Here is an 18752-nt window from a genome sequence, read left to right as displayed (position 1 = left end):
GAGGTTACTCAGGTGAATAAGAGAATACTAGTGATTTAGCATGATGAAGTAATAGCCTAACAAGCAGAGTCAGCCTGACTTAAATAACAGCAAAGTAAGCGGTAAAGCTATTCAAAATCAAATGTGAACTCACAAAAATGCTTTATACATAGTAGTAGTAATACAGCTCCCAACTCTATGAGGAACAACCACACTTCTTCTTTCAGCTTGTTCCCTGTTTCTCAGGGGTCACCACAGTGGATTTTATAGTTTCAATGGCACCCTGTGAGGGCACAGCACCAATGGCGGTCGTTGTTAACCCCAGCCTCGACCAATCCGACATGGAGCCTGGACCAATCTGGTATGGTCTTGTCAATCTGCATACCGATTTGGCAAATTTACGTTGAATGACCTTCCTGGCACATCCACTAACCTATGTACGGGGGCACAGGTAAAGCACTGGATGCCATCCCAGTATTCATGGACTTGCGCCCATGCCTGTCGCCAGGAACAACCACACATTATGGTAAAATTATATTCATAATCTGTTACATATAAAAGCCATGATAAAACTGAATTGAGCCAGCACTGGTATCTCAGACACTAGCAGAGAGGTTTTTGGCCATCTACACTACAGCGTCATTCTGACACACTGGGGTTGACACTACCCTAGTTTTTGCCAAATAGTTGCCCAATCTTTGGAAACTGGCTCTGATTTGGTCCTGCGTCTGGCATTAGAGCCCTGTGCGGGACTGTTTTCTTAATCCCACTCCCACTGGATTTCTGACCATTACCGCCCGCACCCGCGATGTACGTGTTACACTCCTACAATGTGCTTGTCCACTCCCGCCCGCTGCCGCAAACATTCTGACCATTCAGACCCGCACAGTAGAATTCCATTGATTTTGTGTCTTCTCCCGTGCCGCAGGGAAAACACACTATTTTACTGTGTACTATTAATAAAGGATTGCATACCTGTCAGTAATAACGGAAATTACGTTCTAGTGCATAATTACATTGATATAAGTGCAATGACAAAGTGTTCCTGATGCCTGATAATTACAGATCTTCCAGTGCAATAAGGGCCAAATTAAACTGTATTTATTTGAATTATTATTTTCGAACCCATGCTGTTTGTTTTGCTGAGGTTGTTTTACATTTCCCTGTGTCTTAACGCACTGATCAGGAGTAGTGCTCCTCTATTCTGTTCCCCTCCTCTTCATTCATACATGACACGTTGATGTACTATCAAAAACACTGCACCATTAAACGCAACTGAAAAACGAATCAACTGCATTGCAACAAAGTTTTTTATTTAGCTACTAAAAATAAATAAATAAATAAATAAATAAAAACAAATAAGGGCAGCAACTATGTTGGCTCCACGGTCAGTGACAAACATAACATGGATAACTAGCAGTGATGCGTGACACGTCTCTTCCAAACGCACGGAGTTTCCCCAAACAGCAGGTTCCTGATTTTCTCTCCTGGTTTTGACACACCATCTTCGAAGGGAGCCGCAAACAACACCCTTGAAACGAGACTGAAATCGTTGTTTGTGTAGTGGATGGTGCTGGATATGAATGATGTTTTGTGGCAATTCTCAGTCTGTTGTGATGGCACAGCCATATGTTTCAATGATGGGCTTTTATCTCCGTTACCACTGACGCCTGCAGTGCCTGAGCTCTCCCCTCCACATGTCTGGATACAGTGGTTGGGTGAGGTAAAACATCTTTTACATCAAATTTGCCATATTTAGCGACTACATTACCAATGTCTTGAACTACGTCAACAAAGCCTTTTCTGGCGACAAAGTCATACGGCCAAATGTCTCGACAGCAAAGTGCGACACATTTCTGGATTATATCTTGTTTAATATGTGCAGGGAGAACTACTTTATCTTTGAAAGACAGCTTACTCTGTCTGGGGAGAAGGGAGCAGGTATGTCACCTCAACCCAGAGGTGCCAGACTTGTGCCCGTTGTACATCAACACTTTTGCACATCTGTCGCAGCTAACAAAGTCCAGTTCTTTCCATCTTTGTCTGTCACAACTGAGAAATTTTTCCAAATATCAGACTTCCTTGCTTTGTTTTTGTATTGTAAGGACAAACTTTGAGTTTCTTTTCAACTTCATTTGTGTTGACTCCATTTTTCTTGTTAGCGCTAGCTAAATCACGGGACCTGCAGTTTATTTTTGGACCGCCCGCTCCCACCCGCAGCAAAGTTAAAACCGCCCGCTCCCGCGAGATTTGCGTTGGGTCCTGCGGGATCCACAGGATCCCAATCCCAACACAGTCCTCTATCTGGCATAAGAACTTGTTTTACCTTGCGTTTGATCAGTGGGAAGCCGTGGCCTGGGGCAGGGGGTCTGGCAGGTGGCGGCCCCCGTGGCGGTCTGGCTTTAGACTTAGCAGGGGAGGGAGAGGCTTTCCTGTTGAACGGGTTCTCCTTACAGATTCGCTAAAAAAACAGGAAAGGATCAGAGTGAAAATATATCCACAAGGTAAAAAAGTAAGATTAGATTGGTTAGTTACACTTTATAATGAGTTGCTGTAAATACTGATGAATAAATGAGTAATACACTTATAGGCTCCTACAGCAGACGGCTTACAAATATTAATACCCGTCTTACTAGTACTGCTCACAATAATGCATCTTGTGTCCTCTTCCTTTTTTATATCCAAAATCCTAAAAGTACTTACCAGAATAGACTGTCTAGACCAAAGGATTTGCCCTAACATTAGCCATTTACGACCTATAGCCTAAACCCAACCTTCAGACTTGTAATGCTAACATTAACACGTATCTAAAAATTATAAATTATTAATATTTTGAAGCGCCTGCTAATGTTAACAAGTGTTTTGTTAGAGCTTATAAGTGCTCCATTACTAATTTATTAATCACTATTTACAGCTGCTCATTATAAAGCACAACAGATAAATCTTATTTTATAATGTTATTATCTAACTGTGAAAGCGAAAATGTGAGAGCAGCAGGCAGACATAGAAGGGCGAGGGCCAAAACGCATTGCAGAATAAACCAATACAAATACTGTACAGTTATATGCAATATGGAGTGAAGGAAGTAATAAACCTAAAAGAATAGAAATATAAAAAAGGTAATGTTAATGTAAAAACTAAAGCAACAAGATTACGACAGGTTGCAGTGATGGCTTGGCTTACTGCACTAATTGTGATGCTGTGCATAATTCAAGGTCAAAGAGAGGTTGGGCTGGGATAATGTTGAAGTTGCAACCATGTTACAGACCAGAGTCTACTGTCACAACCATGGCATAATGAGAGACTGTTGGAGCCACTGGAACAAAAGACTTGTTACAGTCTTTCGTTCACCTTGGCTGAGGTGGTCTGTGGCAGGAGCTGTACTGTATCAGCAGCATGTCATGGAAACATTGGGATAAAAAAAAAAACACATGATGGAAAATTTAATTAATATCCATCTCTCCAACTTAAAACTGTCTTGTTACCTTGTTGTTTGAAACCGGTGCTCCTGAGACTAGAGGACTAGGGGTTGTAGGGGGCCGTGGCGGAGGGGGCCGACCCCCTTTGCTCCCAGAGCTCCGATTGGTCTGTGGGGTGGCTGGGGCCGAGCTGGCATTGGGTGGTGTGCAAGAAGGGGAAGGGCTCGGGGAGAGACGGGACAGGCGCTCGGCTGACGAGGCGGCGGGGGAGGGGCCGGAGTCGCACGGTCCACAGATGGAGGGCTCTGAGACGCTTTTGGTAAAAGGATGTTCTTGGCTGCTGCTGGCACTGTCTCCCAAAGGGGGCTGGGAAGAGCTGTGGTCTGAGCCAGAGGAAAGACTATCCATGCTTAGAGCTGGAGAGGGAGAGCAAGAGGAGGGCTGAGAGCAAGGGAGAACTGAGGAGGAGAGGAGGGCAAGATAACAACAAACAGACAGCCAAGATGGCAGAATTGACAGAAGAAATTATGGAGAAGTTGGGTGAATGGAGGATGGTGAGACAAGAAAAGATTTCTATCAGCATTCAAAACTTAATGAGTAGCTTCTATAAATTTGGTCAATTTCACCAATCACTGGATGTCAACTTGACATGTAAATATATATATTTTCCCCCTTTTTTCTCCCCAATTGTATCCGGCCAATTACCCCATTCTTCAAAGCCATGCTGATCACTGCTCCAACCCCTCTGTCGATCCGGGAAGGGCTGCAGACTACCACATGCCTCAATACATGCGGAGTCGTCAGCCGCTTCTTTTCACTTGACAGTGAGGCATGTCGCCAGGGGGACGTAGCGTGTGAGAGGATCACGCTATTACCCCCAGTTCCCCCTCCCCCCTGAACAGGCTCCCTGACAGACTAGAGGAGGTGCTAGTGCAGCGACCAGGACACATACCCAGATCCGGCTTCCCACCCGCAGACACAGCCAATTGAGTCTGTAGGGACGCCAGACCAAGCTGGAGGTAACACAAGGGATTCGATTCGGCAATCCCCGTGTTGGTAGGCAACAGAATAGACCGCTATGCTACTCAGACGTCCAACATATTTTTTATTTGTGGTAGGAATGTTTTGCTTTGGAGAGTGGGGCCGTGGATGAGAAACTCATCTCACTCACCTGGGTTGGAGGTTGGGGGCTGTGGGACGCAGGGTGCAGGCCGTCTCTTACTCTTGTTGCCCTTGGGGCTGGCAGAGTGAGAGGAGCTACCATCACCGAGGGGTGTGTCTGTACCTGTAGCCTCCGCAGCATGTGTGATTCTGTACCACGGATGATTTGCCGCCACTGTGGTGGGGATCACATCTTCCCCGACACCCTCCTTTTCCTCTGCCTCGTCATTGTCCTCATCCTCCTCAAACGGGTTGGATGGTGGAAGAGGCATACTGGGCGTGGAGCTCTCCCCTTTGAGAGAGGACAGAGAGCCCATGTTGGGAGGAGTTGCCAATCCAGCTGAGGGAGGGGGAGGGGCTTGCTTCTTCTTGGGTTCTGATTGGACTAGGGCAAGCCAAGGCGGGTCTTTAGGTTTTGGGGTGTCACTGGACAGGCTGGAGACAGGAGGACACACGGAATGGTTGGGGGTGAGACCACACAATGCAGACGGTGGCACAGAGAGACAAACCAATAAAGTGCATGCCGTTGAGTCAAAACAAATTTTTAAAAACCAACAATGTTATCAAGGTAAATGGAAGGGTCAGAATAAAAGATGAAATGAGTAAATAAAATAAAAAAACATCATTTGATAAAAATTCTGGTACCTTCCAGGAGAGTGGGATCTCTCTCGAGGTTTGGGAGGAAGCAGAGGCTTCTGATTTTCACCTGTAATTCCAAATAAAGGGAAATTGGAGACAAATGGCATTGTTTTCCTCCTCATTGGTATTCATTTTTGGTATTCATTACTCACCATTGACTGTAAAGCTGTCTGTTGTGCGAGGAGTGCGGGCCCTGGGGGCGGGGCGAGGAGGAGGTGTGGGTTCAGAAACACGGCGTGGGGCTGGCACCGGCCGATTGGTACCTCCAAAGTGAGTGACAGGTGTAGAAATGAAGACACCATTGACACCTTTGGTTGGTGTTGGATTCTCTTCCTCCTTTCCTCTCGCTTCCTCTTCCTCATCACTCTCGTCAAAGGGGTTGGGAGGAGAAGACGGAGCTGGATTTTCTTGATGGTCTTCAATGACACCCCCCTCTACTTCTTTTTCCAATGTGTCCATTTTGTGTGTTTTAACAGCAGTGGTTGAAACAGAGTCATTGTGTGTGCTCACATTGTGATTAAATGTGACTTCTTCTGGGGGTGGAGTTTTTGCCTCGTTCCCCTCAGGGGGCGGGGTTTCGCGTTGGGCTGCTCGACCAGTCCTGGTTGACTGAACTCCTGTCGGTCGGTTACTAAGGTCTGGCCGACCATTCTGATTCGCTAGCGCAGGCCTCGTCAAATGATGAGTGCAGACCAATGACCCGGAGTCGCCTTGTAGTTTGTAGGATCCAGGAAGTAGAGTGCTGCAACACTCTCTGCACCTGCGCGAACAATGGGTTGAGATGGGAAAATATTCAGTTAAGCAGCTCTACGATGATCAGAAAACAAAGGTGAATCAGTGAAAGGGAACATGAGGGAATCTTAAAAGAAACTACAAGGTAATTTCAAATTCAGTTTAAAAGCTCTACGGCTGGGGCGTCCGAATAGTGTAGCAATCTATTCCGTTGCCTATCAACACGGGGATCGCTGGTTCAAAACCCAGTGTTATCTCCGGCTTGGTCAGGCGTCCCTACAGACACAATTGGCCGTGTCTGCAGGTGGGAAGCCGGATTTGGTTATGTGTTCTGGTCACTGCACTAGCGCCTCCTCTGGTCAGTTGGCACGCCTGTTCGGGGGAGGGACTTGGGGGAATAACGTGATCCTCCCACACACTACATCCCCCATGGTGAAACTCCGCACTGTCAGGGGAAAAGAAGCGGCTGGTGACTCCACATGTATCGGAGGAGGCATGTGGTAGTCTGCAGCCCTCCCCGGATCAGCAGAGGGGGTGCATCAGTGACCAGAAAGGCTCAGAAAATAGGGTAATTGGCCAATTACCAAAGAGGGGAAAAAAGCCACACAAAAAAAAAAAAAAAGCTCTACAGCTAACCGAGACAGTGTGGCCAGGTGATCACAAGCCTCAAAGTCTTAATTTTTGCTGCTGTGCCAGGATTCCTGTTCAAATAATTTCACACATGGCATCTACCTCTACAATAAAAAAGTAGCTGGCTGAAGCTACAGTGCTCACCTGAAGCAGTTGCGGTGGTAGAGCTTGCCATCCACCAGGAACCTCTGCACTAGGTGGACATGTTTCTGACAGGCAGCACACAAGCTGCTGAGGGTGCTGCGCTTGCCTGCCACGACCGCCTCTACACCTGTCTGAGCGGTCTGGCTCAGCTAGCACCGGAGACCAAGACAACGTTCACAAGAAGGAGAATGGGGGAGGGGAAGTCAGGGAAGAGGGCAGATGGAGAGGAGAGGAGGCGGGGGGGGGGGGGGGAGATCAAACATGGAGTCAGGATAAGAGGATGTGGATTTGTCATTCTGTCTCACTAGCTGAGAGCTACGTCCAGTCGATCACTGCATCATCTACCGGTCATTGATTCTATTGGTTGGTTACTGCGTTCGTTTTGTTTTGCGTTTTTACTATAGGTTACAAAAATTTGATACGTCTTCTGTTTAAAAGTTTGCATTGGTACAAAAGATCCAGAACAGCTAGAGGTTTGTGACTTTGGGAGCTACATTTTTCTAAGAAATTCTAGCAGGCATTAAGGAACATTCATTTGGGTTTCTTAAATAATGGGGTTTGCAGCAGAGTATTACCAAACTTGGCACATAGTGTTATAAAAGTACAAAAACGATTGTTAGTCTTTCATTTTATGTGTAAGAGATAGTTATATATATATAAAATGATATAAAATGATTGACGTACTATGTGGTTTGCTTTGACCCCTTGCCCGTCCCACCCCCCATTCTACTGCCTATGCTCAGCGCTAGAGAATGGAGGGGAGAGCAGAGGTGAGTAGGAGGAGGAACAGGAGGAAGAGGGAGAGGAATGGCTTTGCGTCTGATGATGGAGGTGGGAGTTGAGGAGGAGAATGCCAAATAAATGGGGGGTATGGGAATGGAGCAGATAAGTCAAAGAAGGCATGCAAGAAAAAGGAGAGACAGAATACAGAGGCTATCTTGACAGACTTACTCTACCTCTATGACTTTGCCTTCCCATGCTGCACAAATACAAAGCCCAAATAAAGATACCATAATCAAAATATAAAAGCATACTTGTATCTATTGCCATTATACTACCTAAACATTGCACAGGTTTTTGTGGTGTGCTTAATCTGGCGAGTTAATACGCCTGTAAAGGACATGCTAAAGTAGTAAATAAGCCCTACAATCCATTACATTAAAAAATATTTTCAAACAAAACAGAGCATTTCCACTCCATCTCAGTCTATAGAAAAAAAAAGTTCCAAATATTATTTCCTTGCACGAACAAGCCACACATCCTCGATGCTATGTGTGCTGGTTTAGTCTCTGTGAAGTAGGAACACAGATTTTTGAGGAAAATAACACGACCCATGGAAATGCAAAAAAAATATTCTACAGGTTGAAAATTTCCATGACTGCACTTATTATCTCTCTCTGGATCATTAATGTCACAAACTCTAAAAAACTTCACCTGGAAAGCATAGCTTGTATCTTGCAGGTAAACTGTAACTACATAGTTACATTTCATGTACTCCAAAATGGCTGAGAGGGTTATTGCATTCGCGAACCCAAAGTTAGTAACAACATGCAGAACTAATAGTGGGAGTTATATTTGGGAGCTTGCTGGCTTCAAATAAGGCCCCAATTTAACAGATCTGAGAATCTTGTAATGCAAAGTTTTTTGTTTTTTGTTTTTTTTTGCTGTAATGCCCTCTGCTAAGGCCTGTTCTTACCTCTGCCTCAACCACGTTGTCTTCCAAAGGGGGCGTAAGCTTTTTCTGGGCTGGCTCATTGTGACCTATAACACTTGGCCTCTTCATGCAAGGAGGGTTTACTGCAGGGGACAAAGTCATTGGTTAATAACATAATCAAGCAATACTCATATTTGCAAATTATCTAGGGCAACAATTCGAGAAGTATTTAGATTATCTGGCTTGAAATCTTAGATTATAATTAGTTAACAATTAGCAGGGACATGATCTTAAACGGATAACAAATGTAACATAAGTACATCAGGAATCAGGAATATTTGTTATTTCATTCCATGCACCTGCGCAAATGAAATGAAATATCGTTTCCCCCAGCCCACAGCAGTGCAACACAAAGACAAAAACACATATCCAAACTACAAGAACACATATATCCAAACTACAAAAAAACTACAAAACACATATAGCCAACATATTAAATACATAAATAAATAAATAAAGCCACTGTCCAAGAGAGCAAATGCCAAGATGACTGTCAGAACTGCCGGTCTGCATGGACTAGTAATTAGCTTAGCCTGCCCCACTTCCGCATCCTGTCAGACCGCCCTCGGTGTTTCCTTTCCTCCTCGGGCGTAGCTCCAGGCAGGGCTGTGGTCCCTGGCCCACCGGAAACAGCAGACCAAGCTGTGATACCCCCGACACACCTCCCCACACTCCACACGATGACACCAAAAACACCACAGTCAACGCTAGGCAAGGTTACTGCCAGACCACCCTTGGTGTTATCGGAACTGCCGGTCTGCATGGGCAAGCAGTTAGCTTAGCCTGCCCCACTTCCGCATCCTGTCAGACTGCCCTCGGTGTTTCCTCTTCGGGCGCAGCTCCAGGCAGGGCCATGGTCCCTGGGCACACAGGACAGCAGACCAGGCTCCCTCAACCAATCCAGTGCCAGCTCTCCCAGCCATCAAACGAAGACACAAACTTAGATGCAGACGTGGACAAAGACACTGCATGGACAGTACTTGGTGAAGCCACTGCAAACGTGAATTCACGCCACCATCTTCCCACACCGTTTCCAGTGTGGGAACAGAAACGGTACATGCTGGGTTGGTAACTTGTAATATTAAAAGCCTGTAAGAAAAGTTTCAGGTACGTTTGACCATTTAAGAGGAAGTTGTCAGCATTTTTGTACCACTGTTCTACTGCCACTGTTGGGCTGCATGCCATCACACAGGCTCAATGCTGAGAAAACTCCACTGGTGTCAATATTCAATACAAGATAAAAGACTTAAGCTGAACATCTGTAGACAAGATGGCAGAAGATGACACAGAAGGCAACAAGTATGAATTAGACTGTGTCCTTTAGCACAGGAGAATAGTGTAAAAAATGTTTGATTTAATGGCCTGTGGTCCCATTACTTTACGGCTTACTCTCCATGTGTGGAGCTTACGTGACATCTACACAAGCAGTCTGCTGGATCTCTGAGTGGTTAAAAACGTTTAATGGCAGTGCTCACTAAATTGTCAACTCTGCTTATAAACAGTGTGGTGGAGTGAGGTGTAGACCAGCTGTAAGTGTGATTAACTCAGGACAAATTAAATAAGAGTCCACACCCCAGTTGAAGACACAACAGAGACAGAGATAGCAGACGCCATGGGGACGCAAACCCAAGCTCCTTCATCCCCAACAACAGACTGTGTGTTTTTAAGTGGGTTTAATTCTTGGTGTTTTTAAATGTCTTTGTTTCTACCAAACAGGCTGTTGAGCCCTCAATAACCATCTTTGTCTGTCTCTGTGCCAGAGAGCCCCAGCTGTGGTGTAGCATTGCCACAGTGCTAGCCCAAATGAGGTCGCTGGAGCCCTCGTATGCTTTGGCTGCTGTTTTTCTCCAGTCTCATGGCCAACTCTTTTCACCACACTTGCAGTTTTGGACTTGAACACCGGCACAAATAATGTGATGTGTTTCCATGAAGCAGTCAAGTCCATGCTTGCAACCAGTGTGCTCTGAAGAAAACCAAACAATTGGGACAGACTTTGATGATGTCACATACTAACTGCCTTAAAGTAGTGGAAACTATGGAGATGAACCTGCTAAAATGCTCAGCACAATAGCATCAATGTTAGCTGTCATGCTATTTAAAGTCATTTGCAATATCCGTCATAATATCTTAATATTTTAAGACGATGGTGTGTGTGTGTGTGTGTGTGTGTGTGTGTGTGTTTGCGCGTGCGCATGCATGTGTCTGGAGGTGGTGGTATTAGTATTAGCAGAAGGGCACATCAAATACACATTGAACAAGCTTGTCTGTGTCATGATCTGGGATGGGAACATACTGCACACTTGATATCCAGCACTGTTAAGACCGCAATACTACAAGTGCAGGCAATTGGAAAAGATCCTCAGAAAAAAAAAGGGGGGGGGGAATGCAGCCACACTTGTCTCGAGTTAGCCTAATTGGCTCAAGACAAGTCAAATCGCAGCTGAACCCCCACTTTGCCGCGGACTTTCAGAGATGGATATCTTTAGCTGTATGAGCGATTTATTTTCAGTTATTAGAATTTAGACCAATATCTATCTTCTGCATTTTTACCATGGGTTTACTTTTTCTTTAAGATCCAAAATATCTTTTAAATTTAGTAGGTGTTCAAACCGCTCTCACCTACTCTGCAGCAGTGTGGAAACCCCCTGACTGTAACGTACACACCTTGAGCCTTGTTGGTGAAGAAGTTGTAGTACTGAGAGACATAGGTGATGATGCTGAGGCGGTCAGGCACTTTCATGGACACCATGTCCTCGGGGTCCAGCAGAGCCGGAATTCCCAGTTGTGTTTCTGCCACCTCAAATGCCTACGAGGAAGTACAAAATGAGCCAAGGAGGGTTGCAAAGATGGAGAGGCGTAAAGAAGTAAGAAAACTAACACAAAGAAGGGAAATATGAAAATCCATACATGATATTGTTGTATTTTTGCATGTATACGTATGTATGCAAATTTAACGATAATAGCCTACCTATCAGCTGACACATGACGCCTTGAACAGTACCTGCTTCTGAAAACATGCTAGTTTTTCATTCCAATATGTTTTGGCCTTGCAGGATAACCATCAAATTTAAAAAGTCCACTGAGGACATGAGAACAACCCAGAGCAGGCTGGGATACATACAATCGCTTGGCAGATGTACAACACCGTGAAATAATCCCTCCAATGGATGTTACTCACAAATGAAGCAGAGACAATACATGGAAGGAACTATGCCCACATTCATCAAAACATATTCCTTTAGACTGTAGATTTTATTGCTGAATGACTGCTGGGATAGGCTCCAGCATCCCGCAACTCCAATTGGGATAAGCTACTTGGATAATCAATGGATGAATGGATGGATGTTTATTGGGCCCTGCAGACTAAGGCGATTTATTTGTAGCCGATACAAATCTATTGTGATTCACTGCAACCTGGTCACAGTAACAGCTATTCCGCTCTCAACATTATGGAATTATTTAATCTACAACAGGCCAAGTCAAACTGAAGATATTTTTATATGCAGTTCAGCAGAGATTTCCAGTCTAAAAGCTGATGGATGCAGGACTCTACATCCACTCTGCAGCCTGCCACAAATAGACCAAATCAGGATTACACTACAAGCAGAGTTAGAAAAGTAATCTGGGTAAAGACATAACAGCACACATACTCAGGGAAACTCAAGTCTACCCTCTTAAACTCAGGAAGTTCAAAACAGCAGATTTTCATGCTATCTGCATGTTATGGCCTGTGGATTAGTTATGCAGTCTGACGCCTATAACGCCACAGTGAATTACTAACTCTGTGTAAAGAGACTCGAGTGGCAGCCAGAGGGTTGGGAACTTTTCTCTGATGTTACTACTACCAGCTGCTCTGCTTAACCTTGAAAGCTGCTGGATGAATAGAATGTAAATAATAGCACAGAGATGCCAAAGCTGAACTCAGACAATGTGTCAGGGAATGTTATTTCTTCAACCAGTGTTGCCTGCTATTACACAAGTTGTGGAATATTTCTAAAAACCTTGCTTGAAAACATGATGAAAATATCTTTTTGGAAGTTATTCCTCTGAAAATATGAAGCTGCAAATTGAGCACGCTTGGATTTAATATGTTCTCTGCATGCTCTCTCCTCTGGGTTATTCTGACTCTGACCGCACACGCTGTTCTTCCTTGTCCCATGTTGAGCTCCAGTAGGATCAAGTGACACTACTTTCCACACACACCCGGTGTGACTACTGAGGTCATTCTGTGTAGTAGTTTTGATTGCCGAGCAAAATTCATAGCACTAATAGACGTAATAGCTGGAGGATAAGAAACACCTAGCAGTTTGCTGCATAGGTCTGGCGACTTCGCCCCGGTGCTGTAATTAGGTGTGATGAAATATCTGGCTGACAGCATGACGTCAATGGATTGCTCAAAATTCAAAAACATGAGATATTGACTCACCAGTCGGTTGTTCTCGAAGACATTCTCTTTAGATAACGAGTCAAAGTCTCTGGAAGAAAGGGAAAAATATATACACAGCATATATTAGACAGAAAAAAAAACAGTAAAATTAAGACAAGCTATGAGAGACGGCTCAATTCCAAGATGAGCTATGCACTTTAAAGATATAGCTTGCAACAATTATCAGGAATCAGAAACACTTTATTTGTCACCTCATTTCATGTAACTAACCCATATATCTAAACTAACACATATATCCAAACTAAAAAAAAATCACTGTCCAAGGGAACGAACGCCAGCCAGGATGACTGCATGGGCTAGCAGTTAGCTTAGCCTGTCCCACTTCCGCATCCTGTCAGACAGCCCTCAGTGCTTCCTCCTCCGGTGCAGCTCCAGGCAGGGGCCATGATCCTTGGGCCCACCAGATGGAGCAGACCAGGCTCTCCCAGCCGATCCAACGCCAGCTCTCCCAGCTAGACACCCTCAACACACCTCCCCCCACTCCACACAACAACACCAAAAATACCAAAGTCAACGCCAGGTGAGGCCGCCGCCAGACCGCCCTTGATGTTATCGGAACTGCCAGTCTGCATGGGCTAGCAGTAGCTTAGCCTGCCCTGCTTCTGCACCCTGTCAGACTGCTCTTGGTGTTACCTCCTCGGTTGCAGCTCCAGGCAGGGCTGTGGTCCCTGGGCCCACAAGACGCAGCAGACCAAGCTCTCCTAGCTGATTCAGCGCCAGCTCTCCCAGCCATCAAACCAAGACAAAACTTAAACACAGATGTGGACAAAGGCACTGCATGGACGATACTGGGTGAGGCCACTGCAAACATGAATTCGTGCCGCCATCTTCCCACACCGGGAGCGGAAAAAGTAAAATTACATCTCAACGGTGACAGCATCTTTGTATTTTATATTATAACATAAACAAAGCAACTGTCCATGGTGAGCATTCAATTCAATTCAATTTATTGTCATTAAAAACAATGTGCAGGCACATGTTAAAAAAGAAATAAGGGCTGCGGCTTTGCCAAACAGTGCAAGACAGACATAGACAAACACAGCAAACACAGTATAAGATATACACAGATGAAGACCAAAAGCTAAAAATAAGTTAAAAAAGAGCATGAGTACAAAATATTTAAAAATATCCACAGACATTCAGTGGGTAGCCCAGTTCAGGTGGGCAACAGCATGGGGAAAGAAGATGAATTTGAGCCTGGTAGTGTGGGTTCTGAGGCTCCTGTAGCACCTCCCAGAGTGCAGGGGGGAGAACAGTCCATGGTTGGGGTGGGTGGGATCTCTGCTGATGCTGAGACCCCTTCGAAGGCAGCATTTGTGGTAAATGTCTTTTATGGCTGGAGTGATATGCTGGGCCGCCTTGACAACCCGCTGCAGAGCTTTCTGGTCTGATGTGCAGTGGCCATACCACACTGAGATGCAGCCGGTCAGGATGCTCTCTATGGTGCAGTGGTAGAAGTTGGTGAGAATTTTTGGGGATAGACAGATGTTGTTGGGCCTTTTTCACAAGGGTCTGGGTGTTTGATGTCCAGGAAAGTTTCTAGCTGATGTGGACTCCAAGGAATTTAAAGCTGGAGAAATGTTCCACTTCCACCCCATTGATGAGTATGGGGGAGTGGCTGCAGCTTCTAGACCTCCTGAAGTCCACAATCAGCTCCTTCGTCTTCTGTACTTTGAGAACAAGATTATTGGTGGTGCACCATGATGTGAGTTGCTGAATCTCATCCCTGTAGGCCGTCTCGTCATTGTTGGTGATACGGCCAATGACTGTACTGTCATCTGCAAACTTAACTATTACATTTGAGTGAGTTGGCAGGCAGTCGTGGGTAAAGATGGAGAAAAGGAGGGGGCTCAGAACACAGCCTTGAGGGTCACCTGTGCTGAAGGTCAGGGTGGAAGAGGTGTGGTCACCTAACCTAACAGACTGAGTTCTGTTGGTCAGGAAGTCCAGGGTCCAGTTACAGAGGGAGGGATTGAGGCTAAGATGGGGTATGACTGCATTTTATCTGCTTGCTTAATTCTACTTATGACCCATCAGAAGGCTGTTATTGGCTCAGCAGTATGACAAACAGAAATGGTGATCACCCAACTCAAACAACCCAACCATCTCGACACAGACAATCCCCCACCCACCCACCCACCCACTCACCCACTTCCAGAACACAGGGCCTGATGGGAAAAACTGCTGGGATAAAAAAGGACAGGAGCTGCATAGCCAAACAGGAGTAATGGGGTGATAATTACAAGGCGGCTGTTCTGACAATCCCGGAGCAAGGAAGTAGACCCGAGCTCCCACAGTAAACATCCTGCAGTACATTTTAAGAGCCGTTTTTGGATCACAGTTTGCCTGGCTCTGTCAGTGGTGTGGGCACACATAGAGGTGTGTAAAACAAAACTATGTGCATTTGTATTGAGGATTACATACAGAAAAAAAAAACCTTCAGGTCCCAAAATGGAATGCCGAGTGAACACTATGTTGGAGCCACACAAAGTGGCCTCTGTTCTGTTAATCTAGTTCCCATGTGCTCCCATGGTCACAAATGCACTCAGCAGTAGCAGCAGAACTAATATCAAAATCGGGTCAAATCTATCTGCCTCTGTTGGGGGCTGCTTTCCCATAACTACCAGCATTGCCACTTCTCCCAGTACTGGATGACAAAGTTGAAAGTCTGTCATTCACTTGATGCTATAACGACTGCTGCCTGAACCAGTTTTTGAGTCTGGCGGATTGGAGTGTGCAAACTGCAAACCTAATCTGTTATGACTCGGAGAATCTCACCCCCCCCCCCCCAGGTTTATTTTTGGTGACAGGACTGCTGAGAGACTGCGTGCGTGTGTGTGTGTGTGTGTGTGTGTGTGTGTGTGTGTGTGTTGTTTAACAGCTGCATGATCGAAACCTGACTGGTATTCAGAATCAGAATCACAATACTTTATTCATCTTCGAGGGGAAATTGGGTATTGCTGCCGAGTCTGGTCAGGCTGGCACGGCACTGGCCGGGGTGAGCTTGCCTGTGAATGCACAGAGCAGTGGGATCTCAGAATGTAATCACAGTCAAAATGATGAGCTATATGACCCGAGTACTCAAAACAATTTGATAGACAAGACAAAACAGGGTTGCTATATGCAGACTGGTTTCCATTAGGGCCAAATGGGAAATGAAAATAAATAAAGGTTGACAATTTCTCTACTGGGATGAATACTAATGCAATTTATACATTGTAAATGGAGTGTGCGCATCAATTATGAGGGTCCACCAGTGATCTCTGTCCCTATCTATAAAACAAGGTAATTAATTTTCACAGAGTGGCTGCTGCTTCTGCGTTATGGGGGTTTTAGTAGAGGAAGCTGAGGTGAGATAAAGTGATACATGCAGGCCTCTCTGCAAGTCTTGTATTGTGGCAGTATGAGAGTACAGTGCAGTGCAGCACAGTGCAGCGTATCCCTTTGATGGCCTGGCATAGTGTTAGAGTTAAATCCAATGTGACAGGCGGAGGTCTCAGCTGCAGATTAGCCTGACGGACTGTCTGTCTGGATCAGAGTGAGTCCGGCCTGGACACCACAGCTACTGAGGAGGAAGGACTGGAAAGTAGTACACTGTCACACAAATCTAAGAGGTCAAGCTAGAGAGCTGGGTTTGTATTCTGAACTCTCATATAACTTTTACTTTTTTTTCTGGCTGAATACATGGGACTACTTGTCCATTAGCAACTTGTTCAGCCAATGTTTCTTCTATGAGTACTAAAGCCTGAGAGGAAATATTTGCCAAGAAAGAAAATCTCTACCCCCTGGTATAGGAATAAGCTTCATATTCACTTGAATAAAATGAATTTAACTTGCAAGAGAAAGAGTTTTGCTCCAAGGCCCAGACAGAAGCCCTAATAAATCCTCTACATGAGTCACATTAAGGCCAATGTTGCTGTACAGCCCATCTTCACTGTGTGACTACAACAACAGTTTGTCATAATGAACTGATTAAACGGTTTGTCATAATGAACTGTTTAAACCTGTTCAGCCTCTGATTCCACCAGCAAACTGACAGTAGTGCATTTTAACGCTGTACTCTGGATACAGAAACATGCTTGTTAGGAGTGCACGACGACCTCAATACAGTACACTAAACCTAAATACATGACTGGAATAAATACACTCAACTAATAATTCAGGAAACATGCCACTGTGCAACAAAAAACAGATGCTTTTGTTTCAGTGTCTGATAAATGGTACATGAGAGGCTAGTGGTCCTCACTGAGACTTTCCCCACGATTTGTTCTTCAACAAAAGGTGGGCAAGTCATCACTTCTCAGTCCTCTGTTATAAGCAACTGTGAGCAGGTTAGCACTGTGGTAGACAGCAAGTGTGTGTGTCAAGGTATGTGGAAGGATGTTATAAACAAGGCAAGGCTTGTCAGCCTGCTTAACTACAGTGTCATAGCCTCCCACCTTAAACAAAGTACAACTGGGTCTAAGTAAAAACAGACAGAAATATTGTTTGCATGATGGCGACGATAGAGGAATTACAAACAGCGCTTTAAGTTTATCAAAAAATAAATTGACAAATAAATAACAGACAGAAAAAAGTCTGGCAACTGCAGGAATTCTGAAACTAGAGGCTATACCTCCTTACAGACAGCAGGATTATACGGTAGTATGAATAACACTTAACACAGACAGTGTCTTTATGCATGCTCCATAACCCAGATATAAGAAATCAACGAAAGTTGAATCAGTTGATCTGGATACAACATATCCAGATCAACTGATTCAACTTACATTGATAACACAGAGTCGACATGCAAGGCAGACAGCGGTTTAAATAATCGCAGTCATTATATAACTGCTGTCCATCGCATAATCTAGACTCCATCTGAGGTCTGTACTGTACTACGACGTTACTGCTGATCATTTTCACTTGAATCGAAGTTCAACCCCCAAATTTAAAAGCCTGTCACTTTGTAACACTCCACGGAGATGTCCGTTACTTGCTGACAGCTGCCAAATTTGTGTAACGCTTTTTTTTAACACGTTACAGTAACACAATGCATCCAACTTCTCTACAAGACACTCATTCACTTCAAGGGACGTGATCCTGAGCAGGCCTCGTGATTTGCTGAAAACATACTATCATACGAGTCGTCTCATGCACGGCACACATAAGCAGTTCGCTTGTTGGTGACTAAAACGCCGCCATGGTGGCTATACTCACATCAAATCTGGTCTGTAACGGTGTATGATGGCACAAAATGCCAAGCCGTCTCGAAAAGACGTTGACATATTCCTGATTTCCACATCGTTGTAATCTTCGCATTGTATCCGGCACCACTCCTGGAGAGCTTTCAGCGAGCCCATCGTGTCTTATTAAGAGATGTCCCGGTGGAATAAACGGGGTACTTTGTGGGTTACCGTGTCCTCTGTGACTGCGGTGGGAAACGAAGAGACAGTCTTTCCTCTAGTCCTTCACAGTCCATCAGCAGCGATTCACTGAAGAGGAGAGCGGCAACACCCGAAATTACAGATCGCGGTACATTCATTTGCAGCCAATGAGTCACGCTACACAAGCTAGCATGGCTAATGGGCTAGCCAACTTTTGAAACATGCATTGTAGTCTTGGTTTAGCTGGAGACCAACGTTTGACCGGCGGTGATGACCGTTGCTAAACTTGAAGTGTGAGCGGAGTCATAACGTTAAAATCACAGCAGATCGACAAAGTTTATATCGCCAGCTTGCTAACGAGCTCAAGTTTCTATTCAGCAGGAATCCGGTTGTACACAGCCCAAGTGGCAAACGTGGATCAGGTTGATCCTGCAGCTTTTAATTCCGCTTTTCGCTGACGTTAGAGAAAGAACGAATATTGTTCTTACTGTTTTTATTCAGCGTCGTTGACTGATGTT

General features: G+C 44.9%; 1 protein-coding gene across 1 annotated transcript in view; it reads right to left on the bottom strand.

Annotated features, from left to right (window-relative positions):
- micall1a (MICAL-like 1a) overlaps positions 1-18302 on the bottom strand; it is a 31156-nt gene extending 12854 nt beyond the window's left edge. Inside the window, exons 1-10 of the mRNA XM_056280751.1 lie at positions 18068-18302; positions 12845-12893; positions 11083-11224; positions 8401-8501; positions 6705-6853; positions 5351-5958; positions 5205-5265; positions 4570-4994; positions 3465-3856; positions 2306-2440 (exon numbers count right to left, since the gene is read on the bottom strand). Of these exons, the coding sequence (XP_056136726.1) occupies positions 2306-2440; positions 3465-3856; positions 4570-4994; positions 5205-5265; positions 5351-5958; positions 6705-6853; positions 8401-8501; positions 11083-11224; positions 12845-12893; positions 18068-18210 (2205 nt within the window). The 5' untranslated portion in view covers positions 18211-18302. The remainder of the gene's footprint in view (positions 1-2305; positions 2441-3464; positions 3857-4569; positions 4995-5204; positions 5266-5350; positions 5959-6704; positions 6854-8400; positions 8502-11082; positions 11225-12844; positions 12894-18067) is intronic.
- Positions 18303-18752: the final 450 nt, after the last annotated feature.

Source organism: Lampris incognitus, chromosome 5 (genome assembly GCF_029633865.1).
Source record: "Lampris incognitus isolate fLamInc1 chromosome 5, fLamInc1.hap2, whole genome shotgun sequence".
NCBI classification, from domain to species: Eukaryota; Metazoa; Chordata; class Actinopteri; order Lampriformes; family Lampridae; genus Lampris; species Lampris incognitus.
The sequence above is the reverse complement of the archived record's forward strand: the minus strand, read 5'-3'. Positions and strand labels throughout refer to the sequence as shown.